Source organism: Rhea americana, unplaced genomic scaffold (genome assembly GCF_003343005.1).
Source record: "Rhea americana isolate MKP2758 unplaced genomic scaffold, rheAme1 scaffold_157, whole genome shotgun sequence".
Lineage (NCBI taxonomy): Eukaryota > Metazoa > Chordata > Aves > Rheiformes > Rheidae > Rhea > Rhea americana.
This window is the reverse complement of record NW_028185672.1, coordinates 99,378-121,542: the sequence shown is the minus strand read 5'-3', so window position 1 is coordinate 121,542 and position 22,165 is coordinate 99,378. Positions and strand designations below refer to the sequence as shown.

At 38.4% G+C, this 22,165-nt stretch overlaps 1 protein-coding gene across 7 annotated transcripts in view; it reads left to right on the top strand.

The window, feature by feature from the left end:
- The window catches only part of FAM13A (family with sequence similarity 13 member A), a 129,979-nt gene that overhangs the window by 9,295 nt on the left and 98,519 nt on the right, over window positions 1-22,165 (top strand). For all 7 annotated transcript variants that reach the window (XM_085299934.1, XM_085299938.1, XM_085299937.1 and 4 more), the window contains exons 4-6: window positions 5,839-6,019; window positions 13,098-13,257; window positions 19,700-19,783. In XM_085299934.1, coding sequence (XP_085156060.1) covers window positions 5,839-6,019; window positions 13,098-13,257; window positions 19,700-19,783 — 425 coding nt within the window. The remainder of the gene's footprint in view (window positions 1-5,838; window positions 6,020-13,097; window positions 13,258-19,699; window positions 19,784-22,165) is intronic.

Genomic DNA, 22,165 nt, shown 5'->3' with positions numbered 1-22,165 from the left:
CCCCCCCCCCTCCACACACACACACAATGCTGCCTGTTCGCTTTGGCCTCTTGACATTGTTTCATCCCAGCAAGTTTATGTTTCGGAGTATACAGGATCTAAATGTGAGTCTGGTCTCATGTATTCCTCCCTCTTGCAGCTTGCTGTGGCTGGCAAGTTTTTGCAAGGTGCCAGTGAATGGCCTAGCTAGTTTGAAGGAGAGAGGTGGGAGTTGGTGGAAGGGGGTGGAGGAGTTCCGTTTTGGATCAACAGGTCAGTTTAGGGAACACTTGGCAGCTGGTGCTGTTTGAGTTACATAGGCAGGCAGAACCAAAAATATAGGTTGTGTTGGAGGATTTTAGAGGTCAAGCTTCAGCCTGAACAGTAGCTGTGAAAATGAATAAATGGGACTTTTTACCATGATAATAGCAACAGTGCAGCAAATCAGATTGGGTAATTGTCTATGGTTCTAAAGGCTACTGTGGCATGATTTTAAGTTTTTCCTTTGACTTTTATTGTCACTTTGGTGTTATCATGAGTAGTTCCAAACTAGGAGAATAACTTCCGTTTTCCACAGGACCCTTTCCTCTGGGGCAGGGTCATGTCTTAAGCAGATCGCTACCTGACAGAGAACTGAAGTCCTCTTCCCATAGACTGTAGAGGGTGAAAGAAAGGCTTTGATTCCTCCAGCAGCCCTCTGGGTGCAGTCGTGACTATAATATACAGCCTGCTGCCTATGCGCTGAAGATTAATTTCTTAGGGTGCACTGATAGCTGCAGACAGATGCATGGTCTTCTGTTCCCCTTTTGAGCTGGTAGTATGGAAGGCAACTGAAAGCTATGTGGACGTGATAGCATGACACTGAACTGGAGCCTCTCTTCCKCACCTGACAGCAGAGATAATTAGCTAAGGCATGGCATCAGGCTAATACAGTTTCAGTGCTTCCAGGCTGGAGTTGTTTGGGGTCAGACCATTTGAAACATGAGCAAAAAAAATACACACACCTCTCTGCAGGCATCCATACCCTTAGTGATGTTCAGACAGCATGCTATATAGGGGGAAGGAGTAGCATGAAAAGAGATTGAACTGGGGAATTAGATAATGTTTGTAGCATGTCAGAAACCCATTATGTATAAAAATAGACTGTGTATGTCCCTCTTGCTGTGCTCTCTGAGTGGATACTGAAATTAAATGAGACTAAACACATTTGCAAATGTGTCTGAAGACCTGCCTCCTATACTGCTGTGGTGGCTGTTTCTAGTTAATTAAAATTTTCATCTTTTTCTTTCACTGTGAAAGTGCATGCCCTCTTCTGTTATCTCCTTGACTTCTCCTGTCCCGCTATAGCCTGACCCTACCTCAGCTCTAAGATGCCATGCTGCTTTTGCTGCCTACCTTGGCCTGCTGCCAGTTGCTCTGTGCTCTGCCGTCCTCTAGCTGGTGTCTAGACATGGCCCGAGGCTGCCTGTTTTCTTTAAAAGAATTTCCCCCTTCCTCTGCCCAGAACACACTGTCTCATCTCCTGTTTCAAGCCCGCCCTTGTCATTCATCTAGCAGGGCTTCTTTTGCTGATTTCTGCTGGGGTGCTCTCTCTCTAATGTGACTTCTGTCAGGGGTTCAAACTAAAAAAGTGAATACTTAAACTTTGTCTTGAGAACAGCTTTCCCTTTCCCTCAATTTTCATTCTTCTGTTATTCCTTTTTCCTCCTTTCTACCTTACTGGGCAAGACTTTCAAAAGAGCTCAGTGTGCTGAATGAAATACTGTGTGTTAGTATGCAAGCATATTTGGAAAACTGGCTTAAATATAGGCTCCTGAATTGGAGTAGAATGCCTTTGAAAATCTGGCACTCTGGTGCTTCCATTACATTGACAAGCTTGTTTATCTCATCTCAAGATGCTGCAGAGACTAAAGCATGTGCTTAACTTAGTACTACCCTGTTTCATCTTCTTGAATAGGTAAGACTAGACATGGTAGTCCTGACTTCCATAGAACAGCTTGTACCCTACATTTGGCATGTACGTAAGCTTAGGGCTTTGATACATTTGATACTCGTCTTTATAATGGCATCAGCAGCACTGGTGTTCTAAGGTGTCTCTGATACTCTGTACCAGCTGAGTAATCCTCAGTGGTTGACTTCTAATCAAATAGAAAAATTGTCTAGTGGGTGGACAGATGAAAGAGAAATGCTCCAAGCAATTGGTTGTCATGACTCAAGTATTCATGCTCCATTGTAAGCTAGAAGGCTGTTTTTCTTGAAGTAATATGGTCATGGATACTAAGGTACATTTGCCCTGACAAATATACAGAGTGCAGTGAATGTGCTCTAGGTGACCTTGCTTGAGGTGTTGGACTAGGTGATCTCCAGAGGTCCCTTCCAACCTCAACCATTCTGTGAATGTTGTATGCACATTACTTTCCTCTAAATTTCCTATGAATCGTAATTACTAATTGTAAAAGTAAAGCTGAAGTCGGTAGAAAAGGAGTGTCACTTGGAAAATTCAGAAATGAGGGAGAGGGTTTTGTTTTTTGTTTTGTTTTAGAATTGTGTTTGGAGGAAGGTTTGACTTCATTCTCTTGCCTTTCAGCTGGAAAAGGGGGAGAGAACACAACCGTGTTTTCTGTTTCCCTTTTAGCAGGGCAGTGATTTTTAGGGCTCAGTAAATAGGGTTTTCTACTTCATGTTATTCAGTGATTGTGGGTGCTTCAATAAGGGTCTTATRTAAGATAATATAAGATCTTATATTTTGATATCTGACTTTATTCTTAAAAGTACCAGAAATAAAGGCATAATACACCTAATATTGATATAATGCTGAGTAAGGAACAAAGATTTAAGTGTGTCCAGCAATAAGTGTCTTCAGTAGTGATCCACACCACATAATAGATCATGCATAATGAACAGGGGCATCCAATTCCTTAAATACAACTGATGATACGAGGCCAATAGCTTTGTTTGTAGTCAGAGTGCAAGCCAGTGTTCAGAATGTCTCATGGACGTTATTGGCATCTTGCTAATATTGAATTGTTGAGATATCATTCAGTAAATGAAAAGTACCTGACAACATAATGCCCCAGAGGGGGGCTCAGAGAAGCAATAGTTCTCTAGGGCCTTCYCTAATTACGTGATGGGATGATGGTGATGGTAGAGAAGTGTTCTTTTCTAAGTAACGACTTTGACTTTCTGGATCATAACTGCGAGTAGTTAATGTTAAAGAACAGTATGTGCTAGTTCGTTTCATTATCTAAAGAGCAGTATGTTAGGAGGTGAATTTTAATGTTCTGGTTCTATGGAAATTGGTTGTGTTTTTGACTTCAAGTTTCATGAAAAGGTAATAAGTAATCAAGTCACACTGTCCCGTCCATTTTGATCAGTTCAGATATAAATCCAATTAAATTCCTTATTGCTATTCAGTTTAATACAGCCTTCTGAAAGAGTTCTAAAGCTTTGCTGCAGACAAAAAAATAGTAAATTTATTACTGTTAGCAAGCTGATTCAGAGAAGTTAGATCATGATTCTTTTTCTGTATAACTCTTGTCTTTAAAAAAAATACTTGCTATAAGTAAGCAAGTACTCTTTCTTATCTGCTTAATGGATATTTTACTTTCTTCCGGAGGAGGTAACTTGGCTGTAGAAKAAAATGATACAATTAATTAATTAAAATGTTTGGTTGTGTAGTTTGACTGGCATTTAAATTTTGACCTGCTGTCATGAAAGAATTTGTATTAGCTCTGTGGAACCAAGAAAGACAGATTAAAATGAATTCTTCAGTTGAAATTCCGGAAGTTACATTGTATGAAGTAAGGAGCATACACAACAAAACTTGCTTGCTTCCCAAACTATATGTAGGATAAATTTTTTTTATTAGCCACAAAAATGTCTGATTGGAAAACAGAAATCATTGCAATTTAATGACTGAATTCTCAGAAGTAACTCCCAGATATTTCTACCCAAGCTGTTAATTTACATGGTTAACCACTTGTCAGAGGCCCTACCCCTAGAATACTATGCAATCCAGCCCTGAAAGTTTTCTAGGAAATGAAAAGAAGAAATGAAGATGAAACTTTTGAAGCTTACTTCAAACATATCTCATACTATATTCACAGTTTTTTTTTTCCAAGCCAAAATTTTGGGGAAATGTAAAATGCCATTTTCTTCAAAGTATTTGTGCCTAATGCAGAGGGCAGGCACATGGTTTTCCCCCTGCCTGTACTTCTACTCTGCATGCTGGTACCAGCATCTACAGTAGACACAGTAGCTGGTTGCTGACCTGCTTCAGATGTATCCTCTTTTTTAGTTTGTTTTTGACTTTTTTTTCCCCCCCAAACCTCCCCCCCCCACACCCCAGGTAAGGAGACAGGAGAGAAAAAAAGATCAAAAACAAGCAAAAAAAGTCTTAAAGCCTGAGCAAGGTTTGGTTTTTGACTGAAAGCTGGGTAAATAGGATCATAATGTCCTCTGAACCACAGAATTCCTTATTGCCCTAAGTATGTAGAGGAGTTGTGTATTCTCACACTAAGTCAGCARCTACTTTGGGATAGGGCAGTCCCTTACAGAGAACATAGAGAGTCGGCATGTAATGTGAGCTCACCTTGGCTTTGTAGAGCAAAGACATCTCTCCAAAACCACTAGAATTGTTGTTAAAGTTTAAAGTCAATCTCTATGGAGAAAAAGCAATTACCCAACAACAGTTTTGCAATGTTAAAACCATCAGACTGTAAAACTGATAGCTTAAAAAAAAAAAAGAAAGAAAGAAAAAAAAAACCAGAAATGCACAGCTGCAGTCCTGTGGATAGATATTGCTTATAAGAGAGCAGTGAGGAAAACCTTTTGATGTCAGCAGTCTTCTATCTGAAAGCCTAGTTACACAAAACCCCCAAAGCTTGGTGATGGTAGGAGCTTTTTAGAGAGCTTTCATTCTAGTAGAGAGAGGAAATAAATACTTCCAAGCTTTAAGACATCCTATTTTGGCAAAGGGGAAGGATTTTTTCCCGCAAAACTTGGATTTTTTTTATTTAAATATATTTTAAAAAAAAATAATGTTTTGAATGTTTTGATGGGTCCAAAATTCTTTTTTTTTTTTTAATGGGGTGGAGTAGAGAAGCAAAAAATTTTGAAGTTTTTTTAAACTGTGTTCCAAAAGCAGAACAAAATTACGTAGAAACTGTGATCTATGAACCTTAGACTGTATAGGGAAATAACACTGACATGCTAACTTTATGCCTAATTTTAGCTCCCTATAGTGTGTAACGCTTCTCTCAAAAACCCTTTTGCCTTAAGCAACACTTCTTGTGAAAGGTTTAGTATGGAGTCAGGTATGCAGTTGTCACAGTGAGGAAAGCTCTTCCAAAGACATTCTCAGAAGACATTAGAGCACTATATTGCAATACCTGCATTTCAGAAGCCTCCATGTGTTATTACTGTTTATTCTTTCTGGAGATCTTCATGAGATGGGAAGTTGAAAAACAGCGTATGAGACAGGACTAGGGAAGCAAGTCAGCGTCTGGAAGAAGCTAGGAAGTAGGAGATCTGGTAAAGCTGGAGTTACAACAAATGTAGCAGTATATTGGAAAGGAATGAATGTGATTTAAGGCTGTTAGCTGTAACCACTGCTGCTTCAGCTCTGGAAAAGCCGTTGCAACATAAGGGTGAGCATGAAATGTTGACAAACATAGCTAAGGGGAGCCTTGGGAGAAAAGTACACTTTCCCTGAGGAAAGTTAAGGTGCTTGGAGGATTCTTTATCTTAGAATAGAACTAAACTTTAGATCCTGTTTGCTCRCCTCTGTATGTACACTGGTAGCAATGTAGAAAACATACATATATGTTGGGKTTTTTTTTCTCCTCTTGTTTTTCTTAGACACTAGGAATGACATGCTGAAGGAAAGTAATTTGAAAGAACTCCTTAAAGAATTGCCTGATGCTCATTATTGCCTGCTGAAGTATCTCTGCCGGTTCCTGACGAAAGTTGCTGAACATCATGTAGAGAACAGGATGAATCTTTGCAATCTTGCCACTGTTTTTGGACCAAACTGCTTTCAGTAAGTAGACAGGGTTTTCACTTTTCATCTCATGTTGGCTGAGCRTATTGTAGAGCAGATAGCCCTATAAGTTACCACAAAAACCCTRTGATTACCTTTGTTTAATCATCTCGAACAACTAGGGTTCTGAGCTACCTTTCTGGCTAAGTTTATCATTTGAGCTGAATGGGAGGTAAGTTGCTCTCCCCTTCTCTCTTGTAATACTCCTAAATGGTTTCTGTTTCAACACATTGCTGTATTGACACCAGAGCAGGAGTACACAGTGAAAGAAGGTGAGAGTTTATGAAGGCAAGGAGACTTGGGCTTATACAACTTTCTTCCTTGGCTGTCAGAAAATATGGATGCTTCTCTACAGAAGGCTTTGAGAAAAGGTTTTGAGGAGATTAAGGACTCAGGGGCAGTACCCAGGTAGTGTATAACTTCCAGAGAGGATGCTGCATAGTTGATGTAGATTTAGCCTCTGGTGATCCAAGATTGTCCTCAAGATGCCAATGGCTCTGAGGTTTTTATCATTCTACTATATTTAGAAACTGGCCTGGAGGTCTTGGAATTTGGTTGGCCTTATGAGACTTCCTACCAGATTCACTAGTTTTATTAGCTTCTTTCTTTTGGCCCACTTCCTTGCTTCCTATGGTGAAGAAAATGCACTGTTCCTGCTGCTGGGTGTTTTAGCAGTAGTGGGGAGAGTTAGTTCCAGATGCAAGAATGCTCTCATGCAAGAGTGTTCCTTTTGAGTCCGTTCCATGAGGCAGTGCGTCATTAGCATCTTTGTCCTCCTCTTGCCTGTAATTGACCCGCAGGCAAGCATTCAAGATCTGAGACAATAATATGGGAGACAAAGGGGAGTTTTGATCACAGTTGCCTGTGAGAGATGCATGATACCAGCAAAAAGAGAGAAGTTAGTTACTTATAGCAAATGTCCGGTTTGTATTGGTCCTTGAAAATTTTCTTTCTGAATAACACTGATTGCTAAGTTGCTTATTGAGACTTAGAGTAGATTAATTGCCAAATAAGACTATCTCCCTTGACTTTTATAGCTAGTGGAAAGAAATATACTTATTTAAAGAGAGAAAAAATGGAAGCTGAAGTTAGCTTCCTTGTAATGTATTGAACCTGTTCCTTAAACCTAAGTTAGATGCTGCTTGCTTCCTTTCTTAGAGGGGCATATTTTTTTTTCAGTTCATTAATTAGAGRACATGCAGAGATGAGACATGCAAACCCAAACTGGTCCTTGTGACTATACCACAGCCTCCTGTTCAGATATTGCTTATGAATGATGATGGTGAATATGTCAATGTACGAGCATTAAAATATTTGCTTGTATCTTGTTAATGCAGCAACATAACGAATAGTATTCTGTCGTTCACTGCCGACCTCGCCCTCTATGCAAAACAAAATTACGTCTGAGCATCAAAAACCATGCGCAGGCATAATCACAAAGYGTGTTTTTTAGTAATGGGAGTGAAGTACTTTGCATAGGAGGTAGGCAATGGATTGCCCTTTGCCTCAGTGTGGAGGGACAAAGTTGTCTACCGTTAATGCAATYTCCTGATGGAAAATAGAGCTCTTACTCTGAAGGACTGAAGAAAGAGGAAGCCTCTATAAAATGAAGACTTTATATAACAAAGACTTTGCAGCAGTACTGCTCTAGCTGCTCTGCATTACCTCTGTATCTACTGCAGGTAGAGCAGTAGAATTGCTGAGCTGACTTAGGCTCCTGGTACAGCAAGCAATCTGGCTCTGATTTTAAATACTAGTTAGATGCCTTGTGGTATACTCCAGTGTCTCAGAAGCTTAGACATTTCAGAAAAATCTCTGCAGCAACTTACGTCATTGCATTTAATCCAAACTGGTGAGATGACAGTTTGTAAATGGCACAGAGCCTGTAATTGGCTTGCCTACATACTGTGCTTGCTGGCCTCTGATATTGGTGCAGTCAGCAGAAGTGAATGCATGTGTTCTCAACTGCACCAATTTGTAGTCCAGATTGTTAAAAAAAAACACCTTCATCAACCATTACCTTACTAGACTGAAGTACAGAGCTGAGTTGTGTAACATGAGGTTATGTCTGTTACAAGCATAGTAACATCTGCCTGGAGGCAGACAGCTAAGAGTTGTAATTTCTTAAAATGCTGCAGCTCTGCTTTCAAAAGCTTCAGTCCTGCATGCTGAAGAGTTTGTGGGCCTCTGAGGTACTAATGAAAATGCTATGCAAGCTTGGGCTGCAGAGACAAAAATCCTTTACAATTTTTCCTATCCTTTGAGTCCTTTCATTTTCTGAGAGATCCCCTAGGGGATTAGTAAGTTTAGTTTGCCATCCTTCTACATAAAAAGTGTTGTACAAATAGCTGAAGTAGCCATCAGAGAAGACAGGGCCCTCARCGTTTTGCACATTAAAATTACAGTGCCATTTCACACAATCTACTTCTGCAAAGCCACTTGGGGAAACAGTAATACACATTTCTCAGCTCAGACAGGGTGGAGTAGGACACCTCTGGAAATTCATAATGAGACGGATCATTTCACATGGAAATCGCCAGCGGCTGCTACCTGGGGAATTAATTCAGTTCAGCTCACTACAGACAGATGACTGAATCAGTAGCCCTCTGGCCCTCATTTCAACTTTGGGCAAGTTTCTCATATGTGGTAGGCAGTGATAGAGCCTTCAAGTGAACAATGTCATGTTTGGAAGTGTTAACTGCACTCATCTGAGTGAATTCTGGAGATCTGATCTTTCATAAACCTTCTATGCATTTAGTGATTTAAAGCTTTTTTACAGGAATCCTGAGCTGAATTCATTTAARTAATTCTTTCACAGTGAGTGAGTTGAACTGACTTAAGGTCACTTCAGTTCTGAATAAGGGTTACAATACAGGACTTCAGTGTGGTTTAACTAATTGAGTTTGAGACTTTCTTGAGCGTCCCTGTGAAAACAGACATACTACRTTTCTTTGGCTTAAAGTGATCTGGAAGACCCCAAAGAACAAGTGAACACATGCACGTGAGGGTCTTGGAGCACTATGGCTTGGGCCAGGTGCCAGGCAYGCTGGCAGGGCAGAGTGCAGAAATGTGAAATATTGCTAGCTATAATTCTATGAAATAAAGGGCTAACAACTTGATTCTTTTCCCAAGCGGTATTTTAGCTTTGAGAATTACTACTACTTCTGCTTGAAATTGGCTTCACCAATAATTTTAATCTTCAAATGCTGCAACATTTTTGGTACTAATGCAACCTTGCTATTGACCTTGCTTAACTGCATTGCATATTGTTAATGCTAAGATCTAGTTTTGACAAAGCACTTTTTCTTAACTGCTAAATGTGGAGCAGCTACATCTTGTGTGTATGAATCATTTTCAGCATCTCTTTGGGAAAGGCAGAATATAAAGAGGGAACACTGGAGATTTTGCTTCTGTTGTTGTCTGTGCTACGTACCTGTTTCATGACCTTGGACAAATCACAGRAAGTACTTGGTGGGCGTTTAACAGCTCAGACAAAGATAGATCTGCACCCATCAACATTTGTGCTGTAGAAATGACTGCAGAAATTACGGGTTTATGACTCCCTTCTAGAAAATGTATTTAACTCATAGTGAAGTAGTTTGTATTTAAATGGCTATCAGTTGATCAAGTCCATCCATTGAGGATTTTCAGAGCAAGTTGAGCCTCTARCTCTGTAAGCAGCAAGGTTATTGTATGTAAGTAATATACTAGTAATAAATCAGGCATAAAAGAACTGTGACAACAAACACTTCTTTTTGCTAAAATGTTTAACAAGGTCTTTGCAAATGAACATCAAAAGAATTTCTAAGGAACAGGGTGGATCATGAAAATGAGAAAATTTCTCATCCAGTTGGGTTTTTCTAGTAATCTGAAGTGTAATTTGTAGGTTTMACAACTTTTCAATTTAGAGAAAAAAAAGAAGTAGGATTTTCATTTTTAAAATATMTTTTCAGAAAGATCTAGTCAGACTGGTTGATCATGCAGTGTGGTGACAGATAGGTTTTAACTTGTATAAATACGCAAGGTGATGCATACTCATAATCTAAACTTCTCAATACATGCTAAGCTGCAGATTTGTTGTAAGGAAAAGGTCACCACGACTAGCTCAGAGTGTAATAGTCTGTATGATGGAGGTCTAATTGCAGCAATTAAAAGAAGGAAAAAAGAAACTTTATAGAATGTTTAGATCTGGTTAAGTAGCAGAGAGATGGTAATGGATAATACGTGTTATGCCACTGTTAAAATAAAAATCATGCTGCCCTACTTAGTGACTTGGTGCCCTACTGTTGACTGCCTCATGAGAAGTTCAGAGAGGAGTGGCAAAAAGAGACTGAAGCCGTGAGCTGTGATGGCCTTTTGTGTTACTTAAGTTCTGCATATACATGTTACTAAACATGTATATTAGATTGTTCAGAATAAGATACCGAACTTTTCACAGCTTTGATTTAATAGGGTTTAACAGAGGAAGTAATGTGGGGAAAGGATGTCAAGAAAGCACAGAGTTGTGCAGAAACAAAGCAATGTTTGTGTGCTTTGCGGCAATTTACTAGTCTGGACTGTTTTTCAAACAGGAAGCATTTTTTGGTGTTAATTGTTGCCTCTAAGTGACATGTAGACTATAGTTGCCAGCAGGTCTGGTTTAGGTCAAGATTCTGCTCTAAAACTGTTTTAAACTATCTTAAATCTTTATTTTGACTTGAAATTACTCTAGTACGTTATCAGGCACTTTTCTAGGAATGAGAATTTTTAGGGCACCAGACCCAATTTAGTGGTGCCCTGTTTAAGGGAAATAAATTGGGAAACTGCTAGTCAGGAGTTGCCTAAATTAGCAGGGAAGCTCTACAGTAGGCCTACTCTGTCTGCAGYATATCAATTGGCTTGGGAAGAGGAGTTTCCTTATGTTAGAATGGTTACACACATCTCTTGCGTTCATACATTTTCTTTTATTCAGACCAGCTGTCATCTTTAGTGAATACGTGACATTCTCTAATGTAAGTGTCCCCCCATTATACACACATATCCAGCAATAAAAATTGTCCTATTTCTGCTGTATTTAGTCTGAAACTGGGTTTGACACTAATGAAATCAGTTGACTTAAGGTAGACTGACCTGTTTTACACTGGACAATGCAGAGKTGCATCTGCAATGTAAAATCCTTTTATTTCAGGTCCTGGGACTCCTTAGCGTATATTAAGTGTTGAAATGACAGCGGTAAAGATTTTCTTCTTGTGTTTACCAGTTGCACTCTGCTGTAGTGGGATTCTTTTCCCTCTTGACAGGTAGATGCACTGTAGAAAGCAAAGCACTGGAAGAAATCAGTGGCATGTACAGCTTACAGGAAGGCATTTTTTGATGGAAGATTTCTGGGAGCAGCTGTCTTCAGAGCCTTGTTGTTCGTGTGTGTGTGTGGCCCCAATAAACATTAGTCACAGCACTTTTACAGTAGCCAGTTGTTTGTAAATTTTGTTTTATTGTTTATTTTAAGCAGTGGCTTATTTTCAAGTTGCATCCATGTAAAAAACCCTCAGTGGTATCTGAGCTATTTATTGTGTTGTTTTTTTTCCTTGTAGTCTTAGCCAAAAAACACTTGCATTTTTTTTCTTACATTTCATTTTTGCCTCCCTGTTCCATCTTTTTAAGTCTTTCCCATGTTTTCTGTACCTCTTGATCTGCTATCTCCACCATTCTTTGTAAAATCTTTAGAGGAYTCACATCCATGCAACCACTTGGTGGATGATATAGAGGAGAATGGGTCTGCTGGAAAAACTGTATTGTGTTGGAAAAATATTTTAAACTCTGAATACTTTCCAGAAAGCCTACTTTTGCATTTAAAACAAGACTTTAGTCAGTATTGGGCATGACATGCAGAAAAGTCTGTATTCAAAAAAAAAATGCTCCATAGATGCTTAAATTAATCAAGTGTCCTGGTGACGGGGGGTGGTGTATGCATGTGTGTGTGTATATATAGGTAGATAGGTATCTGTGTCTGTGTGTATATGTATACATAAAAAATACATACATACGTATGTATGTATAAATACATACATATATTGTGTGTGATACACACACAATATATATATTTTATGTATATACACAAAAAGAAAAAGTGTGTGTGTATGTATGTGTACATATATACACAAACATATATACATTTTTTTCTTTTTTTTTTAACCAGAGGACAATGTGTTGTGAAGTATAAGGAATRGAACACAATACTTTTTCCAAATCAATATCTTGCCTTTTCTTCTGTGTGTACCTTCAAGCTCTGTGACAAGCATTCCTGGCTGCACAGGGGCCCCTTTCAAGAAGACAAGAAGTTGCATCTTCTCATCCTCTTCTGCAGCCAAGTAGTTGGGCAATCCTCCCAGGAAGTGGAGGTTGGAAGCCATCTCTCTCTCTTCAGATGAATCTTTTAGGGTGTTCTGCTGAAAGCAGCCTCCTGCTCTGTGTTTTGAAAAGCCCTGCAAGTTAAAAGCTTACTTTAAAGAGAAGGGTCARCTCACAAAGTGGATGAAGAAACACGTGCAGCCTGAGGTAACCTTAAGCTGCAGAGATCTTGCTTAGCATTTTCTTTTACTGTCCTGCTCAGCATGTTAGTTTCTTTTGTGAGTTTTTGTTGTTGTGGTAGTGTTTTGTTTTTTGACTCATTCTTCTCATTTATCTTTGAGGTCATCATGAATCATTTTTTGGAGGTACCTGACTTTTCCCCTTGACTGTTTGGAGAGTTTTAAGCACGTCATGGTGTCTGTACTGCAATCATGAACCCAACTTTTAGATAAGTGTATTTTGAAGTTGGTGGTGTCTCATTTGGTAGTTGTCTCAACTGGATCTCTACATTGATTCTGTGAAGTAGATTGTTTGACTAGCAGATACAGTATTTAATATCAATAGGAGAAACTGCAGATAAACTGCAATAATTGTAACCAGCATAGGTATAATCCTTCTTTCCCAGACAGAGTTTTTYGTGTGCCTACAAGCCAGCCTGTATCTGCTACTGAAATGTTACAAGGACTTTGTGCATGAACATTTGTCTATTAAGTACTTATAACACTGTGCTTCATGTTCCATCCGATTTCAGTGTGGCTTCAGGATTTGAAGGGATAAAGGAACAAGAGATCTGCAACAAGATAATGACTAAAATGCTGGAAAACTACAGTACCTTGTTTGAATTGGAGGGTTTGAAAAAGGAAGAAGAAAAGCCTCCATGTGAAGAGCTAGCAAGAATTATTTTGGTCAAAGTGAGTATCTCTAATATTTCATTTTCTTAAATTAACAAGGCAAGCACATTCCAGGCTTCAATTCAGAAATCTTTTAGATTAGTATGACAGAGCCTGCCTCCCACTTATATTCTCTAGTATTGATTGTTTTGTGGTTTTAAAAGTCAGTTCTGCTCATAGGCTAATTTTCATCACTAGTCTGGAAGTTGATTCTGTTCAACAATTTTATTCTTTATTAGTTAAGATGTTCACCTTTATYGATGAAGGAAATACATCTCCTAAAAATTAAACATTTTCAAATGAGCAGAAATGATTCTAGGAGGCATCCCAGCTTTCCCGCATGGTGATCATTTATTCTGTGCACATCAGTGATGATGRACTGTCATACTTTAAGACAGTATGAAGTCTTTAGCCTTTGCCATTCTGTCACTTGCTTGTCTCAAACATCTTCCTGAGTCTAAAAAACACCTGTTCTGACAGCTGGGTTTGGTGCACTCTAGAAGCTGCAATTTCTGAGTGCACTAGAAGAGAAATGTTAAATAGCGATTACTATTTAAAGAAGAAAATATATTGGAGTAATTAAACAAAAAGCATTATGATAAATTAAAGTACAGTATCTTTGGTAGGAAGAGGGCATGTACATAACATCAAGGGATGCTAAAGTTCAGAAAAAGTAATCAAAAATAAGTAAAATGGCCAGAATTTTTTTATCTGAATTCTGGCTTGTGCCATCTCCACTGCAGGAAGCAGCTAGAAGTTTGTGCAGAAAATGGTCAGCGAGGATGGTTCGCGATAGCCTCCTTTCCTCTTGTCTATTAGTGAGTCAGATGATTACTCCCTTCCAAGACACAAGCTCCTGTGTTCAAGTCCGTTTCACCCAGCAAGGGATTTTGCAAACACCCTCACTGGTAAAGTCAGTGTACCTTCACTGGCTAGAACGGGAAGTGGTCAGACAATGAGGCGATTATAAAAACCTGGTGTCTTTGACCTTGGCAGAAGTGAGCAGTCTAGTGTGATCCTGAGTTCTGCCACTCAAGTGAATTCAGCATCTGTGTCTTTGTAATGACTTACTAGACAGTTGTTTAATCTGAATTGCAGGGCAATCTGTATGAGTCAGACTAATGTATCTAGAGAAGGGTTGGCTACTTTCTCACGTGATGGATCAGTAAATAAAGGAAAACTCTTTCAACTTACAGCAATTACTAACATTCACCTAAAAATCTTACATGGAAGGAGACAGTACTATTGATGACTCTTTTGCAGGGTCCTCTCTAATCTCTCTAGCTGAAGTCACAGTAACTTCTGGGCAATGGAAGTGACCTATCTGGCAGAAGAGAGTGATGTTTAGCAGCTGATGGTCACTTAAGTATCAAAAACAGATTAAGAAGAACATAATTTTAGAAAGCCACAGTACTTAAAAGAGCCCAGCAGAAAGTTTTCAGGTATGTCTCCTTCCCCTTCAAGCCTCAGTCAATTGCAAAAGCCAGAATAGTCTGCCACATCCAGGGATTTATAAGTGATTGAGAAGGTACAGAGATGGGAACATGGGAGACTTCCTGYAGTAGTTCACAGACCTGAGCTGTCAAAATCCATGGTGACACAACCAGAATTACTCCAACAAACTTGCCTGAAAGATTTAATTACCCACATGAGGTGAGATATGTTGTCCACCTCTTTGCCTCAGGAGACAGATGACTGTCTGAGAGGAATGAGGTATGCCCAAACAGAAGGGCTCGCCTTGTCTTTGGGTCTTGTTGACAACTTCCAAATTCTCCTGGCAGTCTTCTATAAAGATCTGACCTTTTTGTGTCCATCTAACTTAACCAAGCGAAATGCTCCAACACAAGAAATACAAGCATCTAGATTTACGTAGCAAAGTTAAATAAGGAAAGCCTGTTGAGATTTGCTAGATAGCTCTTTGAAAAAATGCTTTTTACCGTTCCCAAAGTCAATGTCAACATTAAATCGTGTTTTTGGAGCAAATACTCAGGAAGAGGGGAGTAGTGGTTCATGTCATCTCATCACGGTATGGGAATGTACCTATTCTCACACACCCTGTGGTGTTCACTAGCTTTTTGAACACAAGTGTCTCCTGATACCTCATGATCTGAGCATCTTAAGATCTTCCTACGCTTTGGCAATAAAGTTGGTGGACTTTTAAGAGGAGGAAATACTATTCTTTTAAAATGAAAACAAGAATGCGTGGATCATGCAGACAAAGTCATGAAAGCATGACACTTCTCTTTGAGCAGTGTTGTTGGATGGAAAAAATTGCTCGAGTAGAGCAAGTTGCATCTTGTCCACCATGTTGGTCATGACTAAGGGAGGGCCACAATGTTGCAGACTTCCAAAAGGAGTAAGCATTTCAATCAGGTACAGATTTTTAGGGTCAGAGAGTCTGTAGTAAGGGCGCTAAAAGTAAATAAATTTCAGAGGTGAGAAGAAGAAATGTGATTCCACAGAGTTATTTTTAGATGAATTATTATTCTTGCTATGCATGTGCAGTGAGAGGATTCAGGAACACTCAGTAATTCAAAAATTACTCAATCATAGGGAAAGATAAGTAAGTTGTTCCATCTGAAGTGATTTCTTAGCTTGCTTTCTCAGTGGGTCATATTTGGGAAAGAAAGAGAGCAGAAAATCTCTGTAAGTCACATTCTAGTCTCTGCTTTGTTCCCAATTCTGTAAAGCCTCATCTTGCTCATTACTCAGGCATATTGTAGTTAGAAATGGTGGGGGAATTTTCTTGATAAAACACTATGTTAAAAAAGTACAATTTTCACAAAATGGAAGCTTTMTTTTAAAATAGTTTCCAGGTCACTAAGGAATTGAACATTCAGATCCCTGATGTCTTGCCTGGAAGGTCCTCTGCAGTTTGTCACTCCACCTAGTAAAATGAGATATACAAGATCATCTAGGCAGGTAGCCAGCAAGTRGAAGCATAACATGTACTCTCTTTGGAAATTGTGTGTGTATATATATGTGTGTGTGTGTGTATTTTTTTGGGGGGGGGAGGGGGGAGGAGGAATTTCTTCCCTTAAAAGTATTATGAACTTTGATATTTTGTTCCATAATAGTTCAGAGGTTGTTTTGTTTTGCTTTTAAACATAAGAGGTTTCATTTGCAGCCAGCTATTATTATAATCCCTAAGACTATAATCTAAGCTTTGGTTTAATTTCCTGACATTGTGAAGGTCTGGGCAAGTCTTAGTTCTATTGATTGATAGACTTGGCTTGTTAGAGAGAAATGAGTGGAAAAGTGGGTTGAGTGTTCTGATTAGCTATCTGCTCTGTGAGGCATATTTCAGATTCTGAAGRTTCATAAATAACTATTTCTTATTGGATAGTATCGTTTGTGAGCTGTTTATCCTCTGACAGTGTATCAGAACTGCTATGCATTTACCACATTATCTTATAACACACATACAATGTTATTTATGTTCTATTTTGAAGCAAAATTCCTGTTGTGTTATAGTACGGTTCTGATTGATTTTTGTGGTAATAAACTGAGTGATAACTCACGTATTTAAAAACTAATCAGTCTGAGTTGCAGTATTGCCAATTTTATGATCTGTCTGAATAAACTGGTTTAAGAAATCTACAGTAATAATAATAATAATGCTTTTGAACTGGGGCCTTTCATGTCCAAAGATCTTAAAACTGCTGTTCAAACTGCACCTGCATATAGTCCTGTATTGTACAGTCAGCCACTGCTGTATGATTACAACTGTAGTGAAATGGTATCTTTACAAAAAGTGATTAACAAGGTTTTTCCAGTGATCAAAGATAGGCAGCAAAGATGATTTTTATTTAGTCTGAATGGCCAGGGGAATCTGGACAGRCAAAATTATTATGAGACTCACCCTTGGAACTATCCCTTTTGCTGATTTTGGGTAAAACATATCAACTTCTATGATATGATGCTTTTTAGGTCACTATTGTCTTAGAAGAAAACACATAAAGTATTGTAAAGCTATGCAAGCTTCTTGTTGTTGTTTTTCTTCTTCTTTCATCTTTTTCCTCTAATGCATTCTTGACAGAGCACTCTTCATTTTAAGAACTAGTCCACTGAGATCACATAAATATTTCCCTTAGAGCACAAGCATGATAAGAGTGTAATGCTGCTCCATGCTTGATGACATATTTTGGAAAGTAATGCAAAAGACCTTTCCCTTCCTTCTCTATTAGGTGGTAGAGCAGACAGTCCTATTCCCTTGATGCAGAAGAGAAAGCAAGACAAGTTATAAAATTAAAATTATAATATTAACATTAATTAAAAATTGAAATGAAAAAGCCTAGTTTTTTTTTTTTTAAAAAAAAAAAAAAGAAAAGAAAGCTCAAGGTTCTGAATGTTATGAAGGTACATTCTAATGACCTCTGGGCAGGAGGATTTCACTCTGAATAGCTGTGGGAACTAGTCTCTTTTTTGCCAAAAAGAATAGTTTCAAAGCAACTCTTTTACTTTAGATGGTTTTAACTGATTGCAATTTTTATCTAGTTTGTTTCCAGTCTTCTAACAAAAGCTGCTGCTTCAGCTGGGAGGATTAGCTGGCAAAATCAATTTTATACTTTAAATGTCAACAAAAATTTATGCACTGTGTCTTGCAATYCTGCAGTTAAATTTTTAAGGAGACAGGCAAGACCATCACATGCAACTGCATCTGTAGCCAAGTATCTGGTGCTTGATCAGTGCCCAACCCAGCTGCACAAGCCCCTAAGCCTGGATTTTTGTAGAGGAAGACCTTCAGCAGCACTGTTTTCAGTTGAGTGCTTGCTTATGCATTCAGTCAAACACTCGGACCAGATCATTCAGCTCTTGGCAGAGTTTGAGCCCTTCATCTCTGGAAAGGGCTAGGAAAAGCACAACGGTCAGAAGGTTCTCCATGCTGTCTTAACTTTGCTCCCTTTGCAGTCCATAGTAAAATTCCATTTTCACTGARTACTTTTAAAAATTAGAGTGTTTCTGATAATTTCATAAGGTGCAAAACCAAGATCTTTGCCAATAAATGTTTCTTTCCCCTTCCTCAGTTGTTTTGACTTAGATACCTTAGCATGAGGGTCTAACCTCTAGATAAAACCAAAAAGCTGCTGAAAACTCACTCCACAGTTGAGTGGTCTCCTCTACACTCCTGTTATGAATATTTAATTTCCTCTGCCACCTCAAGGCTCTGACCCCTCTGATTATATATGCGAATGACACAAGAGCAATCCCTATTTTCATCAGGAAAAAAGGCACCCACTTCTAATCCATGTAATGGTGCCCTGGCTAAGCCTGCAGGGTCTAGATAGTTTTCTTTATGCTTCCTTCATGCCTGAGACCATTTTAGCATGATGTTAATGACTGGATTTCAGTATTGRATTAATTCTTTCCCCCACAGAAGTCAGTGGGAACTGATCCCTTTTGAAAATCCCTTCTAAAGGTCTCAACCAAGGTTTCTATTTCATTCAGTATTCCCTCATTTGGGCAAGTCATGCTAGTTCCCTTTTGTCTGGGCCAGAGAGCATCACAGCGTAGGAGTGGGTTCAAATAAGAGGAAGACGGCGGAAAGTTCAGGGGCTGAGAAGGAGCACCTGTGAAAGTCTATCTCTGGTTTTCTGTTTAGTATTTCCTCAGCTAGTATTTACTTCACAGTTGTCCACCAGTGAGCAGATGGGCATGTTTATAATAAGGGTATATAGTGATTCAGCCAGAATGACGTTTTAAGATGTGAGCTGACAGGAAATGAGCAATATGAGATTTGTAGGGGAAAGTTTATAAGCCTCCAAACCCTTCACCTACAGAAGACTGTTGAATCTCAAGTGGGGAGGATTGTTATGTTTAGGCTGTGATTCAGGAAGGCAAGAGAAAGATCAGATGAGCCTCTAACAATTCCTTGTATAATTTTGAAAATACTTTATAATGCTCCTAGCTCAACCATTTTTGACAACTCCATGTATGTAGTGCTAAAACAAAACACTTCTGCTCTTGAAAGTTAGTAAAGCACTCACCACAAGTGACAGATTTATAATCTAGTATTACTAAGTACAATCCTGAATATTTACATATATATGTTAAAGCAGAACTGTATAAACTAAAAAATGCTTTTGGTGATATTTCTTTGGTTAGAATTTCACTACAGCAGTATTTTCTTTTTAGCACATTATGAAAATAAAATACCTAAGATATAGCACATTTAAAGGGAATAGAAGCCTATAACAAAATTTACTTTCTATGCTGCTCTCCATATTTCTAGTATACTATTACTCCTTTGAACACAGTTGGCAAATTTTGCATTTGAGATACTTAGGAATTTTGCTTCTACTCTCTGGCAATTTTTTTTATAAAGAAATGTCCAGTGGTAATACCATTGCTTATGTAGAGAAAATAAAATCCTTATATGTGTGTGTGTGTGTCTCTATCTATATTTGTATGTTTTTCATTCATTGTCTGTTTGATTTGTTTTATTTTTTTGGATCATGTTTAGGAACCCACCTGGGAGAAGTCCCTGTCAGTCAGTACCACAACATCTTTAGAAAGGAAAGCATCAAAGTCAGCGCCAAAAAACAAGGTAAAGTAAAAGGAGCGTGTAAGCCTCTACTCTAGCCAGCTGTTTCTTAGCATCCTTGCTGTACCCATGGGGGAGAAAAAGGGTTTGGCAAGAGGATGAAAATTTTTCTACTAACACAAGTCTTTCAGTTCCTCCTTCAGATTTTTCAATGTTTATTCTGTGTCACATTTATTAGTCACTAAATTAATCAAGTTACACAAAATCATAGGCATTGTTCCCAGTAAGCTGTCAGTGTCAGTGCTGTCTTTGTAACAATGGCATATTGCAAGCAGTCAGAATTGTTTCAAATTATGAAATACAAGACGTTTTACAGACTGTGGGGCTTTAATTCATACTGGCCTTTGCYGTTAATTTCATCTGTAATACTTTTAAGGTGCAATCTTCAGAAGGGCTCATCACTGAATGAATTCTTCTTCCTGTTATAACTGATTAGTGAAGTGCTCATTGATTTCAGTAGAAGTACTATGTGTTTTTGAAAAGCCTTCCTTTAAATACTGTTAAGGTCACAGTATGTCCAGTAGACATCTGGTTGGTGCATCTTGGTGTGACTGTAACACCGAATTTGGTGTTATTGGTGCCGAATTTCTGCGTGCCTGAAGACTTGCTTGTAAGAAGCAATACCGAGGGCATCTCAATAGCAATAGTGTTTACTGTGCAAGGTACAGAAGGGAACAGGCRTGCTCTATGTGTCTGACTATGTAGGTTCTGAAAATCTGATCTATCCCGTAAATCCCAGCACCATTTGACCTTGATTGCCGGCAGTGAACRTTTAAGTTTCCATATTAAGAAAGACTTCTCTGTGTGCTGGAAATCTTACAGTGGTAACTAAAACAATAGTGACACTTAAGACACTATAATTTACTGTAGCTTCACATACTTATTTAAAAATGACACTGCTGAATTCTGTGCTTGAAAACATCTTCTCCATGTSAGTATTTTGATTTTCAGATCAGAAATGCAACTTAGCTTTTCCAAGGCTGATTTAAAGTGGTTGTAACATGAGATGCAGGTCCAGAGAGGCTGAATTTCTCCCTTAGTTAGGTCATGTTTTTCTTTTAGATCATGTGTTTTCTGATTATGGATAACTTTAAAGTAAATATATAAATCAGACTCCCGTTTTCAAAACTGCCAGGGAGAATAAAATGTTCCTCTAGTACTGATCTTAGCTCTGTTGTCAATGGGCACACACACTTATTATGTAAACCCAGCAAGAGAACAATGTTACTGTGTCGTTTTGTCAATGTTTGATTTTTTTTTTTTAATCTAAAACTCTGCTTCTGACTCCTTATTGGTACTTCAGCCATGAGAAGCTGAATTGTGGTCATTAACTGATTATATGGCATGTTAGTCATGCCAGCTAATATGTGACAGGTAGTTATAAATTGTGGSGATGGGCTTGGAAGATGAATTACTCACTGAATTCCTTATCAATATCAGGGGAGGTTACATTCCACAAGTGGGGATGTTTCCCCTACAGAGAGAAAGATGCCTGTTACTTGCTTTTAGGTCCTAGAGGATAAAACAGCTGATTGCCTAAAAAAATTGTCKTCTTAACCTTTTATAAATTCTGGAATTACTCCTGCTCACAATATTACCTGTCAAACTTCATCAGTTTTAAATAGCTGGTCTCCTTAAGCTGCTAGAAATGTGTTTTTCTTTTTCCCTTAGAAAATACCGTAATATTACATAGCTGTAGTTGCCAACGTTCAGGCATATCACAGGGTTATTACTATGTTTGTCATTTCCTTTTTTTATATTGCAGTCCCTTTCTTTAAAAGAGAAAGTTTTCCACATCTCTCTGTTGCTTTTGTATCACAATTCATGACCTTTGTATGTGTTTTGTGACAATCTCTATAGTAATTGAAGTAGGTTAAGGTTGTACTAAAGTGAAGCAAAGTAACCTTTAGCCATTTATTAAGAGGTACAGTCTCAGGTAAGAGGTCACTTACATAAATAGCCTTGAGAGAACAAAAATAAATGAAAGGGGAACTGAAGAGGTTAATGGTTCAGTACTTGAACAGCAGTGATGTGTTTTTTGCAAACTCTAAGATTTTGCTTTTYATTACTCCGTTCTGGAAGAGCTCCACTGAATTCCAATTATTCAAAGTGTAAATGATAGCAAGGTAGGAGAGCAGATAGATACTAATTTGGCTTTATTCTTATGGACWTATGTCGACAGCAACTGAGGTGAAAATCTCCTATATAAATACTAGGATGTTTCCTGCTTCATTATGGTTTGTAAGCTTTACTATAGCTTTACCAGCATTGTTTCCCCTTCTAGCAAGGATGTTTTTATCATTTTCTGAGAACAATATACTCAGGGTAATTAATGGATTAATTAAGGAAATGGTAATTAATGACTATTAAAGAGATTTTTTAAAA